Source organism: Anguilla rostrata, chromosome 7 (assembly GCF_018555375.3).
Source record: "Anguilla rostrata isolate EN2019 chromosome 7, ASM1855537v3, whole genome shotgun sequence".
Lineage (NCBI taxonomy): Eukaryota > Metazoa > Chordata > Actinopteri > Anguilliformes > Anguillidae > Anguilla > Anguilla rostrata.
The window spans coordinates 16,034,056-16,051,962 of record NC_057939.1 but is presented as its reverse complement, the minus strand read 5'-3'; the positions used below and the strand labels follow the sequence as shown (position 1 = coordinate 16,051,962).

The following is a 17,907-nucleotide window of genomic DNA, read 5'->3' as shown; positions in this document are numbered from 1 at the left end:
AGGGCAGACCAAGCATGCATGACAGGAGAGATGTGGAAGGAAACAGGTTCAAGAAGACAGATTCGTCCCAAGCACCAGGCCATGGAAAGGGGGAAAAAAAGAGAGTCAGAGGCAATGAAATGAAAAGGCATCATATTAATACAAAACACACCCACATACTCCCTCTTTTGAGATTAAAAATGACTCTGGGCTAATCGATTATTAAGTTGCACATGAAATCAATATTGCACTGAGTGAGCATACTGAAAGTATAACGGCAGGGAGACTATGCAATGCAAGGTAACTATACACAGTACAGCTAACACAAGGCTTTCCCAACAGCTGTCTACCACACATTTGGCCAGTAGAAAACAGTGAAATAACTGATGTTGAGCAAATGTGAATCTCGTAAGCGTGACCCAGGCTTACAACATGCATAAATGCTCTTGAAAAGGAAGTGATCTCCGTGGAATTTCGAGTGATCTATTGTGGTATATAAGAATATGCTGCATAGAGCATACCAGTCATTTTTCTGGAAATGTAATAGCAAGTGAAGGTTGGGAAAATTGGTAAGAGCTGTAGTTTGGACTGTGTCTCTCAATTACTTTGCCAAAACAAAAAGTACTTTGAACTTTCTTTAACTTAAGTTTTAAAAAAAAAATGCTTCAGTGTGATATATTGATTTGCAGTTCAAAGACAAATGTTCCACTTAGTATTCAAACCAAAGGCAGATTTCAAGGCTTTGCTAAGCCACGGAGCTCTTACCACCTGTACAATTGCAAAATTCGTTAACTATTAAGGACACACAAGTACCTTTTGTGGTGGTAATATGGATGAAAATTGGCTATGCAAATTTTTGCTAATTTCTCTTAATGCATTTTTAATTGCATACAGTAGGTTCAAAAATGTAGCACCACCAGGGAGGAGAGAATGCAAAATGCATACAAGCCGTAAGACCTGATTTAATTTAGGTAAATATTAAATAAGAAAACCAGTGACAACTTCATTCAAATGCACTGACATAAGTGTTGCCAGGTATGTTCATTATAAGTAACTTTGGGATTCACTTGGAAAAATGTAGTTGTGGGGGAGGGGGGGGGGGATTTTTTATTTTATTTTAGAAAACGTGGTTGCGTATCCAGGCAAGCAAACAATGGAAAATTTAAGAGGTTTAAAATTTTCTGTGGATAGTTATGAAATCTTTCATTTACAAAATTTCAACCAAAAGAATTCGTTCCGGCATGCACTTGTGCACAGTGTTTCTCAATAAAATGAAAGATATCACAGAAGTTTTTCACTTCACTGTGAAATCATATGATCTGAGTCTTTGGTAACAGCATTTCAATAATGACTTACAAACAATAATTTTAAACAATCACTGCATAGTCATAGAAGTACTCATTAAATCTAAAATGGAGAATGAAGATATGCAAATTTATGAGATAAATATGACAGTTTGGCTTTGAAAATACAATATTACATTTGATAAATAAATATGGCTTCTGAACACACAAGCTCAAGCCATAAAAGCAATATGACTTGAATGTGGTACACGCATACATACATACACATTGCCTGTGTGTCTGTATCTATCAATGTATATATCAAACCAGCAATCAATTTACAGCAGAATATATAGCGACATTGGGTTTTCAATATTTAACGGCTTATCTTGCCAAAATACAAGTAATAAACATGCAAACTGTCACTCTAAAAATGTGCTACAGGTGTTAAATGCCTATGTGGCTTGCCAAATTAGACCATGCTGATTTCACAGATGATGCACTGGCCACAACAAAATCAAAAACTAAATTCTCATTTGGCCCCTCTCCACTGAGTTGGCCTCTTGTTTGGTCTACCGAGCTCAACCTGTTTGGTTTGCATGACCAGCCCTCATTATTCAGCGGAAAAGCAGAATTATCCCTGCCATGCTCCGCCCAGGCCAGTCCCACAGGGCTCCCTCCAAACTCTCCAAAGATTGTCAGCTCTCATGAGATTTTAACAAACAGCTTGCAACAGTTTCTGACAGATGACAGATCTGTGCCAGTTGCTGGCTGTGATGTTCCTTCATCTTCCTGAACATGCTAGCAATTGATCTGTTAAAAAAACATCCACCAACTCTAAAATATCTAATCGCTGTGCGTATGGAATACTAAGCAATTCAGGTAATTAGAATGCATTTTGGTTTCTGGCCTGGATTGGAGGGTTTTATTTGCTTTGATATTAATCAATCAAAGAGAGCGCTATTTCCAAAATTGCCAACTTGAAGATATATTTGTGTCAGTCTTCCCTTTTTGGAGACTCCACTGGAAGCTAAAGCCCTGAAGTGATTAAACACTGTGAACATGTGGTGACAAAAGGGAATGTTGAATGATACGAACACTGGAGCTAACCTAAGCTGACTTCTTTAGAACTGGCATCATTACTGAATGTTAGTTCTGGAAGTGTACTTTCTGTCCAATTCTTAACCAGTGAAACTGATACTTTTGACCAATGTACAACTGTTCAGGTACACTGCGAGGCAGTGTCAGCAAAAGCAGTCAGGCTCCGATGCTCTTCATGCTACGATTCTCATTTTCCTGCACTTAGGGTCATCCAGGATCCTCTGCCAGGTGCTATTCCTCATCCAGCATTACACAATGGATTCGGTGGCTTTTTTTTATCTGCAAAGAGGGCTCTTTTTCCACTCTGGACAAAGCAGGGGAGGTCTGCTCTTTAAATGCTGCATATAAGCTCCTTTCTCATCAACCTCACATTGTTAGCATTAATGGCTGACAAAGATGTGCATGACTATTGGGTTAAGCCGACCACAATTATTCTACTCTCTACTTGGGGGGGGTGGGGGGGTGGGGTGGGGGGGGGTTGCTGGTTGAGAGAGAGGGGGTCTTTGGTTTTGGTTAAATTAATGCTGGCTATCTGGTGCCAGTGTAGAACGATATGTCCGCTTTATGCCAGCATGTCATCATGAATAGTGTCAGAAAACTGAAATAGGGAACATTGTTTATAAGAGAATGAGAGAGAGAGGGATAGAGAGACAGAGAGAAAAAGAGAGATAGAGGAGAGAGAGAGACAGAGAGAGAGAGAGAGAGAGAGAGATATTGGAAGAAGGTAAGGAATAGAGGCAAAAAGAAAAGCTGAGGTAAGCAATCTGTACCTGATAATAAGGCTCCCATTATGCTGATTTCGTCAGCAGGATTCCTACTAGTATCACCTCGAGGTGTGAGGAAACCGGTGTGCAATTTAACAAATGCCTGCTTTTTCTGTCCACCATCCGTCCATGACAGGTCAGAGTTCACCGTTTCCACAGACAGGATACATCACACCTAGAGGGAAACCACTATCTAATATACCCACTACAGAGCTCCTGCCAAGCTACAACAGCAGGGAAAACCATCATGGCAGGATGGGTCCTTTGACTGGCTCAGATGTCAGTACCCCTGACAGTGTTTTTGTGGAAGACTATGTGAGTTGGACAGTATTCACAAAAGGAGAATCCAATGACTCCCTGATTAGCTGCATTTGGACAGGAATGGAGGAATTAACAGGAATTAAAAACATGTTGCCGTTTAAGGGAAACTCAATCCCTCTTTCTGTCAGTATCGTTGAAAGCACGACCACCTGCAATTATTGTGCACTGACATACACAAGTTCTCTTACGTACCATGCCAAATTATTCATCTGTAACTTAGAAAAAATGACTGCCCTTTGGTGAATGTCTTTAATATTAGAATACTAATGCTGGATTCACAGATCACATCATGTTGTAATGAATCTAAGTGTCTGTACTAATCCACCACTGTAGTGTAGGATTAAGATTCCAACCAAAGGACCCATCCCAGAAGAGGGGTACGTCTCTGCCTCTTAAGTACCTTCTCACCTCATGGAAGGTCACAGCAAATTTGTTATAAAGCCTGATCCGACGATTGCGTATCCTTTTCTAACAAAAAATAAACAAATGAAATTGCACACATGCTGTTAATGTGAAGACGGAACACATGGCTCCAGACAAATTTTGTAAGAGCTGGAAGGGACAAAATAATAATAAAAAAAACTCGCCAAATTGGTCAATGAACGCTCACGGTTTTTAAAGAAAAGTTTGTGGTGGTTGGAATTATGAAATTATTAAAATTCATTGAAAACAGACAAGTTGACATTTCTGGCTGGGAGAAAATTGAGAACAGAAACTGGTTGGAACACATTCATCCACGGTGGTGGAATTGCAATGTTTTTGAAGTGCTGGACTTTTTTTGATGTCAACATCTTCTGCCCTACTCATTTATCGTACTGATACTGATGCATTGCGTAATATTCACTGCAAGTAATCTTGCGATTTCATGGCAGACCATGAGGATTCCTATTGGATTGATTATCACTGCGCCCACAAACCTTTGAGAACATTTAAATATGTGCACCAGCCAATGCAGTAAATATAATAAAAGGACAATTTAGTTAGTTATACGTATCAATAATTGTTCAATACCAGATCTGATGTACAAATATTTGACACACCCAGTAAAATTTAGTTTACTTCTCAAACTGTGTATGGAAAGAAAATATAATTTAAGTTATTTGTACAGTAAGTGACAGTTAAGGCTAAACGTACAGTATATGGAATCCTGGCCCAGGGCTAGAACTAGCCTAATGTCCTGAAACATCACTATTTTATGGCAGACTTAATATTAAGCATTCTTTCTGATATATATATAAATACAGGCATTTAAGAAACCAAGTACAGTACAACAAAGGGAAAATGTTCTGAAACAATATGAACATTTCGTACTGAACACTGATGCAGAGAATACTGAAATAACCTTGAATAAAACTTGCAACTGATTTAAGTGGACTATTGTAACAGCATGTGGATTTTCAGTAGGCTTAAATATTTTGGCCTGAAAAACTGATCCAAGGCAGGCCACACGCTGACCCAAAGACTGGAAGTGGGCAGAGAACCCTGGATGTTGGAAGCTGCCAGAAACCCTTCCCAGCTGTAGCAATTCCTCAATCCGCACGATGGTCACGGTCATAATCCTTACAGAACACTCTGAAAATTCTCTCATTTTTATCTTTTAATTTCACCTAAGGTCCTGAGATCTTTCTTTCAAAGCCATTTTTGGAAGTTTTTATGAAGACAACTGGGAGATATTCGCACACTGATTCGATTTTTTGTAGGTTTTGATCCAAAAGACAGTCTCCTTTAGGAGTACTAATAGAAATTACAAGGTGGATGAATGCAATATTTCTTAAGCCAGTTTTTGATTCCAAAATGTATCATACATTTTATTGCCCTCTGGATGCCTATCATATATCAACAAGATCATGTTAAGAATATGCAGATCTTTAGATATATGTCTATGTATTATCGGTTTCAAATACTTGAAACAGATGAAACAAATTCAAATAGCTCCTTTGTTACTAGAGAAATAATAAAATACACATGGTCCCTAAATATCCAGGCAAAAAAGCAAATGTAAATATGCCTGCATGTGTGTTATAGAACGGGCCACCAGTTTGTCCTCCCTAGTTTTCTTGCACTGTACTTCATTCCTCCGGCAGACAGTTTGCAATTATTTTATTTTAACTGTGTAATCAACTGCTTTCACTTATCAGTTGCTGTGCTACTTAATTTCTGAGTAACAACGAAAGCCAGCGGACCCTGCAACTCTCCGTGACCGAGACTCAGGTCCACTGGCCTGAAGACATGCTTTCTGTAGCCTCCATAATCCATAATCACTTTCCATCCTGGCTCTCCCCATATTAGATCAATTCATTGTTCTTATAAATGTCTCAATTAGAAACTCAATTGTACAATTAGTGACTTGGCTGTGCCATTGAGTGCCTATATAATACGAGTTCAAATCCCTGCAGGTCACATGGTGAAGACAAACTGGTGGGGCTAGCTAAAAGAACATACATGCCGCCGTTCTGCTGCTTTCAATGCAGACAGAATCTCAGACAAAAACATGTGGTGTGAGTTACATGCAACATGCAGAGCACATAGCATGGACAAAAGGTGAAAAGCAGGTGCTGATTGCAGAATAAATGGATTGTTCACCGAAAAAGGCTAAGCATGAATTTTCATACAGAAGGTAAAAGGTCAATAAGAGCACTAGTGATCTCGACTGTGATCGCTCTCACTTAAGACGTGATTAGCAATTTGCGCAGGCGTTTCTACTTTACAAGAAAACAAAAAGCAAGACCAAAATATCTGAATGCAGTTAAAACGCATACTAACTGACGTGACTTCTCTCTGGTGACAAGTTAAGAAGCAATGCCAGGGGATTAGCATCACTTCAATACTTAATCACTTTCATGCCACAATGTTTGGACTGAAAACCCGCAGACACGTCACGTCCCGTAAGAAACCGGAAAAAGAGGGGAGCAGCACGCCAAACTAAACACTGGCCCGATGTGGCCTGGTGATACTCTGAACTTTACTGAGCCCTTATTCATTGGGAAATTATTTTGCCTTTGTTAAATTCAGAAATGCTGGCAGAGACAAACGGTACCTTTGGTTGCAGGTTGGGATGAAGCAGCACATAGCCGTTGGGGTTGATTGCGAAATAATATCCATTGGGGCCGATCTTTGGAGAGAAAGAGAGTTTGTGAGAAAGAAGGCTGCTGCTATTCTGAAGGCAGACTACCAGTTTCTTAGTCACTGGATAAGGCTTAATGGGCTAGACCCTTTTCAAAACATAAAAATGCATTATCTAATTATACTCTGGAGAAGCCATTTAGAATAATACAGAGAATTCTGGGACACTGTTTTCTCATCTGGAAACAGTTGCGTAGGCCAAGTGCAGATCACAATCACTTATGGAGCAAAAATAAATACATTCAGATGCCTTTAAAGTTGGGGAGGCAGAGTATTGCGGCCTTATTTCCCCGTTAAACCCAGAGATGTTAAGATGGCAGGAAAATAAATTACATCTAATTTAAAAAGAATTTAAATTTTTAATCAACAAACTTCTAGAATAGGAATTAAAATTTTAGGTTTATAACAATTTATGTTTTATGTCACAGTCCAAAATGTATTGTCAATTTCTATATTTCACATGTCCTGATGCACTTTGTTGGAAATTTGTTTTAAAAAAAAGGCTAAATAAAATCTGCTTGCACTCCAGTATTTAGAAAAGCACACTTTTAAATGAATGCTAATCACAAAATCATTATTATTAATTATTAATTTCTATTTATTCTGAACTATTTAATTTTTCAGCTTTGCCTCTTGACTGTGCCATTCATTCACACACTAAGAGCACCGCATCATATGTGTGTGCATGCCCAGGAGCCAGGCACCTTTTCATACAGCAAGATTACAGGAAAAAATGAGATTTATCTACTGGTCATAATTCATGACAGTTAATGGGTTGAACCTATAGTGTTTGGCAGTATGTACAGTATCAGTCCCAGTTTAGAATAAGTACATGTGCCATATGGTGGCCAGATTACTTGCATTTTAAAAGACACTCCAACAAAACAAAGTCATGTACAAAACTATTTTGTTTTGTTCTTAGGTTGTATATTAACAAAATGCATAGTTGTACCGATTACTACAATATGTGCAAATTGAATACATTAAATATCAAATAGTAAAATTGCATACTTAGCGTCCTTAAAAGAAAAGAAAAGAAAAACAGGAAGGCAATCTTTGAATTGACAAAACTGAAAAAGTGTGTTTCTCTGCTCATTTCTTATTTGTAGAGAGATTTCATCAGACATTTCTAAATGTTTTTGTTTTTTTGGTGCCACGGGCGCTTCTATTCAAAAAGGAAACTAAATCACAAACTCTTTATTGAGGACTTTGACACAGAACAGCAGAATATAATGCCATTTTCCACTCCATTGGCTAGTTGTAATTGCATAGAAATTACATTTACTAGTAGTAATTACATTTACTAATAAAACTGACAAGCCTAATTATCTGTTATGGCATATGGTGCATTACAATTGAACTGCACTTCTAAAATGTCCTGTTTAAATTACATTGGTAAAGACACATTAAACACATGCTTGTGTTAATTTATGAGGCACTTACAGTGAAACGTGGAGTTAGCCTTTTAATGTCATCCAGGGATACATCGACGCCCATCACTCCCAGGGTCAATTGATTCTGTAGCTCAATAAAACACAAAAGATCTATGACTGTGATGGCAAAAAAAACCCCCAAAACATTTAGATTGTTCAAACTGGCATATGGCTGGCCAGAAAGATTTTTGAATATGAATCTACTGGTTTTTTTATGGAAGGGAAAGTTACATCATCCCTTATAACACAGTAATCGAGATTCTAGTTCAGTTTGGGTATTTCCCCAATGAGCTGTGCCCTCTGTACAAATGGAATTTAAGAGAACAGGATAAAATCACAGTATAAGAGCTTAATACCATTTCTGTCTGAACACCAACAGTGCTTCTGTGTTTTCATTCAAACAAACATCATCGCTCCTTTTTAGTCCTGTCATAAGGATGTTTTTGCTATTAATTTAAAAATAATAATTTTTCCCTAAAAATGACTTTATTAGCTAATAAAAAAAGAGAGAAGAGATGTGTCAAAAACAGCACCACAAAACCTGATGCTTACAATTCAAAGTTTACATTTCAAGAGGACCTGCATTAGATCAACATGAAACCTTAACGTTGACTTATGATAAATTTCAAGTTTCTGTCCTAATTTATACAAATATAATCCAGGAAATTGAACGATTTTCAGAATCAGTTTGCCAAACTGTTGTTTTAAGGAATAAATCTAACACTGTTACCTGACAGTATCAAATGAAAACCCAAAGTTAAGGACCAATCGAGACCAGGGTCCTCTTGCAGTGGCTAAAATTCCAGGCAGTACCTTTTTTAGAGTTCCGTCTTTTTCATCTTTAGAGAGCGTCTTGTTGAAAACTGGCAGCGTCCCTGTAATAACAAGGCCCAGTTCCTGCAAAGGACAAATGAATCATAGACATACATACAAATATGGAGAAATAAAGGATCAAACAAACACAGCAAATGTGCTCTGCTCTTATTTAGAATACACACCAAAATATTTTTTCTTGATTTGGCACTGTATTCCACAATTTTTGATTTGTAATTAAACAATTCCCATATGGTTAAAGTGCACAGTCTCAGCTTTTATTTATGGGTACTTTATACATTTTCATTTTACTATGTAGAAATTACAGCTTTTAAATTTTTTATTTATTTATTTTTTTTTAATACAATTTTTATTTATAGCCCCCCATTTCAGGGCACCATAATGTTTGGGACACACTTTGTTGCACATACTTTACATGCAATGAGAATGCAATGGAAAATGTGTCTATGTTGATGCCAGATGTCACAGTGTGTGTCTGACAGCATGTCCTTATCTGCTTTAAAAACTGACAAAGACATCAGCTCGCACTATGGCTCAACCTTAACTTGCCGAGTGAACATCTGTTCAGTTTCCAGTAAGAAGAAGAAAACAACAAACACCAGTTCAACATCCTACTGACCATAGATAGTGGCTGTGGGGAGTCATTTATGGTAACTTATTAAGAAGAAGTTTATCATTACTTTATTATGCTAAAACAGTAACAGGAACTGAGTGATAAAAGGGGCATTAAGGCTCCGTTGATAATGACCATAAGCACGTAAGCAGTTACATAAGTTATTGCAGGCCCCATGTTCTGATTGGGGGCACACTATTCTATTCTATCCCTATCTACCTAATTAGAAATGCTATTAATAAAAAGAAGAAAATGGCATCTAAAAAATTGCTTATATATATGATGTTGCATCACATTTCAGTTAAAAAATAATTTCCAAAGCAACACTCTTATAGCACAAGCTGTAGTAGCCAAACTCAAATTCAAAATCTTAAAATTTCTACTCTACTCACCACACAGATACTTCCCTTTCAGATGGCCCTGTGAATACTTGAAGCTAAAAGATAGCAGTAACTGAGTCTAATTGGCTGAAGCACAGTGCTAGGGTACAGCAAAATGGTCTGATCACCCATACTGTACCATAATCACACTGATTGTGATCTTTGGAATTAAGCATATGTGGCTAAATAATGATAACATGTGGACACAAAGAGACATACCAGTGCATCTAGGTAGACATTTGTCCATTGGACCTGCTTGGCCTTCTTGTCTGCTAGGACCATTGGCCTTCCTAGAACATCCAAGTACTCCTGCAAAGGAAACCACATTGATCAGTCAGTCTATACAAGGAATGTGTACAGGCATACGCAAACAGAGATCTTCAAAACCACACAAAAATAATTATTGTCACCTGTGTGTTGATCCTAATGGCTCCAATAGATGGAATCTCATAATAATATCCTGGAAGACACACGGTGGATACAATTTGATGATTCCATACATTAATGCGGTGTTACAATGTGAAATAGCACAAAATGTAGTTGTTTTGGCATGAACGGTTCTGAAAACCATCAACTGATCATAATGAAACCTTTAACTGAAACAGAAATTTAAATGCACTCATGACATCATAGAGCTGAACTGCAGTCACAAATCCAGTGCCAACAAATGGCAATGTTTCCTATATTATTCTACAAACAAATCCTGAATACAAAGCAGTGCAACTGTATTTTACATTTTTAGTACTAGCCCATACATACAGAAAAGCAAATACCTTTGTTGTTACAAGCCATCCATTGTATCGGCCCTTTGTCATAGTTGTGCTGGCCAACAGAGAAGGTAAATATGCGCACCTGCAAAAATAACATTTATTTTTGGAAAACTATAACCATCATTCAAATTCATTGGCATGAAAAATAATTATGGATGCATTACATGAAAATTTTAGGGCTGGTATCCTTAGCCAATATTTGGCTAGCTGATGCTAATGCTGATAGCTCTCTGTATTACATTAGAGCAGAATAGCAAGAAAGAAGAGGAGGGCATATGGAGATCGCGATCGCGGCCTGGGGGTGATGCTGATTATGATCGTGGGCAGCTCTGTTTGACTGGTAAAAATGAAAAAATTCAAATAAATAAAAAAAAGTTCAGGCTACTTTTTTTTTAGCATGATCGTTTCACTTCATTTACAGCATCAATGGTGAATATAATATACAAAGGCACATTTATGTTGCATTATGAAGTCTGCCAATCATTTCGACTGTCTTATCCAATAAAGATGAGTCAGCTTGAAGCCATGTTCGGCGATACAATACCAACCCCAATTTATCGTGCATCCCTTAAAATAATCATATAGAAAGAGCTCATTGGAGCCTAATTGTAATGTAAATTCTTACACAGTGTTCCAAAAACATGACCCTTCTTACCTAGAAGTGCCCACAAAACATAAATTCAAATTCCGAGGCATACCCACTTTAAAAATCCCGCTTGCACCTATGCACGCCAGGCAGGCAGTGACACATTTGCCAGTGGGACCCCACCCCTCCACCCAAGTAGAGGACACGGCCAGATGCCACAGCACTGATTTACTGTGCCAGGCCAAGACAAGACGGAGGAGGATCTTCATGGATGTGAATAAATCTCATAAATAATCTCATAAAAAGGAATCTTTTCTGTTAACTGGATGTGGTTTGTGTGAGCTTAAGCTGGGAGAGTCCTGATCGCTGGGATTCTAATGAGAGGTGAGCTGGGTGTTCCAAACAGCACGTGCGCAGATCAAAAGAAACCATACAAACAGCAGGTGCAGTGTTACTCAACATCTTATATTCCGAGGCTGGGTACAGACACAGGATTCAAGCGGAACACATGGTGCAAAAAAAAAGAAAAAAAAAGGAAGGACATGAATCACAACCAGGTGTACTCTGACTGTAGGCATCTTTTATGCGCTTGATGTTGAAAGAACATAAAGCATAAAGAGACCCTTCAGATGGGTGCACTAACGAGAAGACACAAAGTTTGACAAAAGGTTTTAAAGGTTTACGAGAACACAAATTTAAAGTTTAAATGTATCTGAATGGGCAGACATTTTGCTTCTCCTGCAATATTTTCATTTGAGAGGGTCACATGGGAATTCACAGTTTCAAGGGAGTTGTTTATTTGTGTACTTGGTCACAGAATAGAGTGTACACTAATCTTATGTACATGTGTGCAATTATTTACTGAAATCTAAAAACATTGAAATTGATGTACAGTACATTAGAATTATGTATGGTGCTTCAGGCTAGATGAGATTTATTATTATTTCACTGAACTTGATTATTTAACTCTGAGGTCAGAAATCAATCGTAGCAGTATCAGTATTACATTATTGTTAATGAACAAAAAGAATAATCCAGATTTTTATACTTTGTAATTACAATTCATGAAGGAGAGCCTAACCTGTATAAAATAATTCCCTCACATTATTCATTTTCCCAGCTGACAGTGAAAATAAATGCAAATCTTTCTGCAGAAATTACTTACACAGAAAGCCTGTTCGTGGTAGTGAAAAATGAAGGGTTTGAATATTTGATCTTTTATTTCACAGCGTACTCTGATATGGGATCGTTCAAAAGCATATCCCTGCTTCAAAAAGTCATCCTACCTCCTTTCCCGAGTTGTACTTTTCGAAGATCTCCTGTGCTCTCTCCTCCCCCCCATCAGTGAACAGCATGATGATCTTGTTGCAGTTGGCACGGGTCACATTGGACTGAGCAGAAAGACAGAATGCATTAAATAAGTGGCATTTCAGTTCACATAAATCTCCGCAAATATTGTGTCATGTTTGATCAAATGCGCATCATAAAAAGTTTAAACGCTTAATCAGTGTCATATTACCGGCTACAGTACAAAGACATGATTTCGGAAAATCTGGAGGTAATTACCAAGCACTTGAAAAGTAAAACAAAGTGTAAGGTACTCCTCACAGCCAGCAGATGGCAGTATTTAACAAGACTGCACTACGTCCATTGATATGGAATCTGGGATAAAGTTACTACAGCAAATAACCCACTTTGTGTTTTGTATCATTATTCAAGTTCATCCACCTCCCTTTTAACTATATGTGGGTTTTTTACTGGTATCCTAATGCAAAAAGAGTCCGTCATCTGTGAACTGTGACCCCATCATTCTTTTGAGCCTATAGAGAAAGGCTAACGAAGCGGCTGCTGATGGAGGCCAGTGAATGGGGAACTGGCACTCACGAACAAAAGCTGCTCGAAGGCAAATTCAAAGCCCCTTTTGTAGTTTGTGATGCCCTTGGCTGAGATCTTCTGAACCGCATCCTTGAGTTTCTTCTTGTTGCGGACGTTCGCCTGCACTAGATGATCAAAGCAGTCGGTATTGTTCACATCCATGTTGAACTGAAACACAGACAAGCCACTAAGTCACACACACAAGTCCCAGATCATGGGCATATTTCATATTAGGGGCTCAGCACGCAGAAGCACAAAGGCATGTTTTGAATGAAGCAAAGCTGGATCTTAGTCATGGTAATAACTGGAGCCAAACAAAAATTTCTATTCCGAATACATTTAGGAGACTGCTCTCTGAGTTAACCATTCAACCCGAGAAAGATGAAGGGCTTATTAAAACTTGACTGACATCTGACCTAACTAAGCTCATATCCATCTTGCATGCCGTGTTGAACAGCTGTACCTTACACATGACCAACTGCAAGTTTTTCTTTGATTTTCACAGTAGCCCTTAAACCGCACCAAGACAATAATATGTATTATTAGCCAACCAAATGTCTTGGGCATTTCCTATTTCACATGCCATCTTAGATTTACATCAAATCATTTTTATCATTTATGTGAAGTTCTGTTGTCAATGTGCGTCCAAATGGACAATTATTGCCTGTTTATGAGGAGACGTAAACCCCAATTGCATTAATTTTGATTTGAGCTTCAGGAAGAGGCAGAAGCCTTTCAGTGAATAACTTCTCTGATGGTGCCTTGATGTATTCAGACGGATAAGTAAATCCGACGCTCTAATGAGATGGCAGGGAAAGAGGAGCTCACCGAGGTGTGACAGAGCACAAACAGGAGCGTCACCCCTGTCATTAAAGAGTGAAGCAGTCTCAGTTTGAGGGCCCAGTTAAGTTTCCTGCTCGATGGTTTCATTCATGTGCTGCTGAAAAACGTGACAAGAGTAACCTCCTAGCTTCTGCACTGACACCCACTCAAGGGCCAACTGCACAGCAGACATCAAGGTCCTTCCTCACTGTAGGTCTGCATATACGTACAATTCACAACCTCAGTCCATATGCAGCATAATTTCTGAATTAAGAGAATGTAGCAGGTGCTACATCAGCAAACCAAAAAATTGTATTCATTGTATTCCATCTACGCCCCATTCAGAGCCGTAGCTAGGAAGTAGCGATTGCTGCATTGGAGGTGCGTCAACCCCTGGCGTGTGACTCCTTGACAGACCTAACCCTAACGCTCACGATAGAGCATCATTGAACGCTTGATAAAGCCTATATAATCATCCATTACCATTCTAGAGTGGACAGGACTCGTTTCTCAATATCGACATACTTAATCAACATAAGCTAGTTATTGGCCAATAAAATAGTAGGCAGTGACTGTATAACATTACATTTTAACATCTTGAATGGATCTCAAACTTAAATGGGATTACACATTTCAGAAAACCTTTGTCACAATATGCTTCACAGCACACCTCCATGAAAAGCAAGACTAGGTTGACAGCTGCAAAGAAAAAATTCCCAGGTGGGCAACGGGAAGAAATGTTGGAAGAAACCCATCCTCCTCTGGCTGGAAATAGATGTGACTATGCCAGAAATCATTAGTCTATGTATAGAGCACTTAAAAAAAAAAAAAACTTTCATCAATCAATCCCAAAGCTTATTAAAAACAAAAACAATCCCCTCTTCTCCTCTGAAAAACACGGAAGTGTGTGACATAACTGTCAAAAAGCTACTGTTAAAAGTTGGCTTACTTTCTTCCTGAGTATGGGCAGACACTGGAATGCCAGACACGTTTAAACGGCCCTGAAGGCAACCCTGAGCTTTCCTCCAGACCATAAGTCTTCCGGCCCAGAGGCACAGTTAGGACTGAATGAGACAGAGAGCAGCACATGGAAATGAGAGGCTGAGAGTACGTCTGGACCTCTCTGTTACTGGAGTTATTTTAAGCAGGCTGGAGGAGCTGTCAGTACGTGTACGACAGACTGTCAAGAGTCAGGATGCTGCACTCTGTATCCAATAAGAATGGCAGTGAAAAATGACAGAGCCGGCCTCTCCAGCCTTTGATTTTGTGCAAACATTTTTCATCAACAGCACCCCACCCTAAAAGGTTAAAATCACAACCGAATATTGCTCTGGGATTTTCCTTTCATATGTATGCACGCTTGCAATAGGTAGAAATATCCATTTACCTTTTTGAGTACAGGCACATTTTCACAAACTACAATAAAACATTTCACACACAGGGTAATGATAGCATCCAAGTGCAAAGATGGAACACGAGAGACTAAGATAAGTGAATAAACAAGGAAGTTCACTAGAACATAAAAGCGAGGACACAAACAGGAATGAACATTAGGGACAAAGTTAATAGGCAATAACTAGTCGGTTAAGGATCTGAAGAAACAATAAAACCTAGCAGAAACAAGCAAAACACAAAGGACACAAATACACTAACAAGACAGGTGAATTAATTAACTAAAGAAACACAGGTGAAAACAATAAGCAAACCAATAATACAATAATGACTAAACACTAGGGCCAGGGTACTGGTGGCCTCTGCCGGCAAAAAAACAGGAACTGTGACAACATCACTATCAAACTAAACATTCACTTATGCCACTGGAACTTCCATGTCTTGGCATATGGATATAATCTAAGGCAGAAATAAAATCTCTTCTGTGTAATCTCTGTATGTATTGAGGAAACACAGGCCTTGACACTAGCATGAGATTCAAATGAGCTGTGATTAAACCCCATTCAGTGCTTCTCTCTGTTGGCAACATACTCCACAGATCTTCTTCTGAGAGGAGCAATGTCAGCAGTTTCTCTTAAGAGGGAGAAATTATACATAATTAGGACTAGGGTGGTGAGGACTTGATTACAGTTCCCGATTAAGGAGAATAAAGAAGAAATCCTATGTGGAGACAGATGCAATACACCGAGAGCTATAATTTTAAACAGAAGGCTAAGTCAGGCCTTGACAGGGGAATAAAGCAGGAAGCAAACGTTAGCCAGCTCTAGGGCGTCGGGTTCTCGCTAAATAAATTCAAGTCAGATCTTTACAAGGAGCACAGCATGTACTAACACAAACGACTCAATCCACTGTCGCTGGATGCGGCCTGAGCGGGTCAACCGATGGACATGACCTCAATCAATATCAGAGGTGAAGTGCCTGTAGTCGCGGGTCACTTTTGTCCTGCCTCTTAAGGCATACATGTTTGTTTGTGATCCAGGACCAAAGGCTTATCACATTCAATGAAAGAGGCTTTTGTGTCACCTGAAGATCAGAGAACTGACATGTAAAGGGTGGTTTGCTCTCTTGAAGACTATGGATGTTATTATTGACACCTAAGTTACATTGTTCCCTTTTCTTTCAACTCTGAGATCCATGTCAGTGATATTGTTCCAGATACGGTGTGGTGGCATTAGAGATAATCACCCACTGACTGTCCATGGGAGTGTCCCTGGGTGCTGTGAAGCCCTGAGGCCGCTATCAGATGGGATTAACCCTTGTGATCCCATTACTGGAGACCTGTGGACTCAGCCAACAACACAAAGCTGGATCGGATTTCAGGGAGAAGCTAATCTCATCAACCACCATTCCACCACACTGCTTATTTCACTAGAAGTGGGTCACCAAGCTTACCTGACAAGGTGACACACTCTGACCAGCTCCAAAACTCAAAGGTTTTGTGGCCTCTTCTCAGACCACTAAACTGGTTCAGTCAAACCCTTGTAGTTCGCCATTCAACTGTAAATCTGTTTACTAGACAATATCACTGAGAAAATTATTTAAAGTTCATTTTACTGACTGTATAAAGAATATTTTATAATTGTCACTGTAATGTTGATGAATTAAAAATCAATAAATTAATATAATGTTTTCATGTTCTACCTGTTTACTGCACTTCCAGAAGCTTGTTTTGACAGTTCAAATTCTCCTTTATCTTCCCCATAGTAAAACCCCTCACCCTGTTCATATGATCTGGGGCTATGGGTTACAAAATGAAAACAAGACCCATGTCTTCTTGGGTGTTGCTTAGTATTTTTCCATACACATAACTGCAATTACCTTGTCTACTTCAAGTTCATTATATATGTTACGTTAATGGCTGCTGTAAAATGATTAATACATGAGCTTTGTAAAACACAAATGTGATGTACAATATACAAAATGCAATAAATAATGAAATTAATCTGTGTAATAAAATAAATGTGATACACAGATATAGTACACCAATAAGGTGGCAGGACATGAGGCTGGAATTCAAAGTAGTTAATGGCTTTTTTATGGCACAAAGTACCATGCCCATGCTCTATCATGGTCACCTCACTCAAAGCAGACCCACGGCAGCTACATTAAAACTTGTGCTAACTCCTACTTTCTCTAATGAGCAGAATAAATTTAACCACAATTTCTCCAAATGAATCGGCTGGATAATGAGAGCCAAAGCAGTGGGCTGTATGCGAGCTTGGGCTGATTGGGCTGTCATTCAAAAAAAAAAACTAAAAAAAAAAAACTTCTATTGTACAGCTCTAAAATACAATCAGTTAACTCAACAACATACTTTCTAGATATTGAGCTGTAGAGTGTGTAGTGTTTTAATGGATGAGCACCAACAGAACATACATCTTCATTATTACACCTATTTGCCTAAAAATTAAAAAGAGAAAACACAAAAGGCTAACAAAGGAAGTAAGAAGAGGTTGATTAATAGAGCTGGTGATAGTTCACTATGAACCAATGTGGCATACAGATCAGTATTCCCTCATATAATGAACAGCCAAATGGGAGACAGACCAAATGTCAGCTCAATCCCAGGGT

General features: G+C 38.7%; 1 protein-coding gene across 7 annotated transcripts in view; it reads right to left on the bottom strand.

The window, feature by feature from the left end:
• Nucleotides 1-17,907, bottom strand: part of LOC135259150 (voltage-dependent calcium channel subunit alpha-2/delta-1-like) — a 125,862-nt gene that overhangs the window by 24,468 nt on the left and 83,487 nt on the right. For all 7 annotated transcript variants that reach the window (XM_064343145.1, XM_064343146.1, XM_064343148.1 and 4 more), the window contains exons 11-18: nucleotides 13,072-13,230; nucleotides 12,474-12,578; nucleotides 10,605-10,683; nucleotides 10,242-10,291; nucleotides 10,051-10,140; nucleotides 8,818-8,901; nucleotides 8,015-8,089; nucleotides 6,486-6,560 (exon numbers count right to left, since the gene is read on the bottom strand). In XM_064343145.1, coding sequence (XP_064199215.1) covers nucleotides 6,486-6,560; nucleotides 8,015-8,089; nucleotides 8,818-8,901; nucleotides 10,051-10,140; nucleotides 10,242-10,291; nucleotides 10,605-10,683; nucleotides 12,474-12,578; nucleotides 13,072-13,230 — 717 coding nt within the window. The remainder of the gene's footprint in view (nucleotides 1-6,485; nucleotides 6,561-8,014; nucleotides 8,090-8,817; nucleotides 8,902-10,050; nucleotides 10,141-10,241; nucleotides 10,292-10,604; nucleotides 10,684-12,473; nucleotides 12,579-13,071; nucleotides 13,231-17,907) is intronic.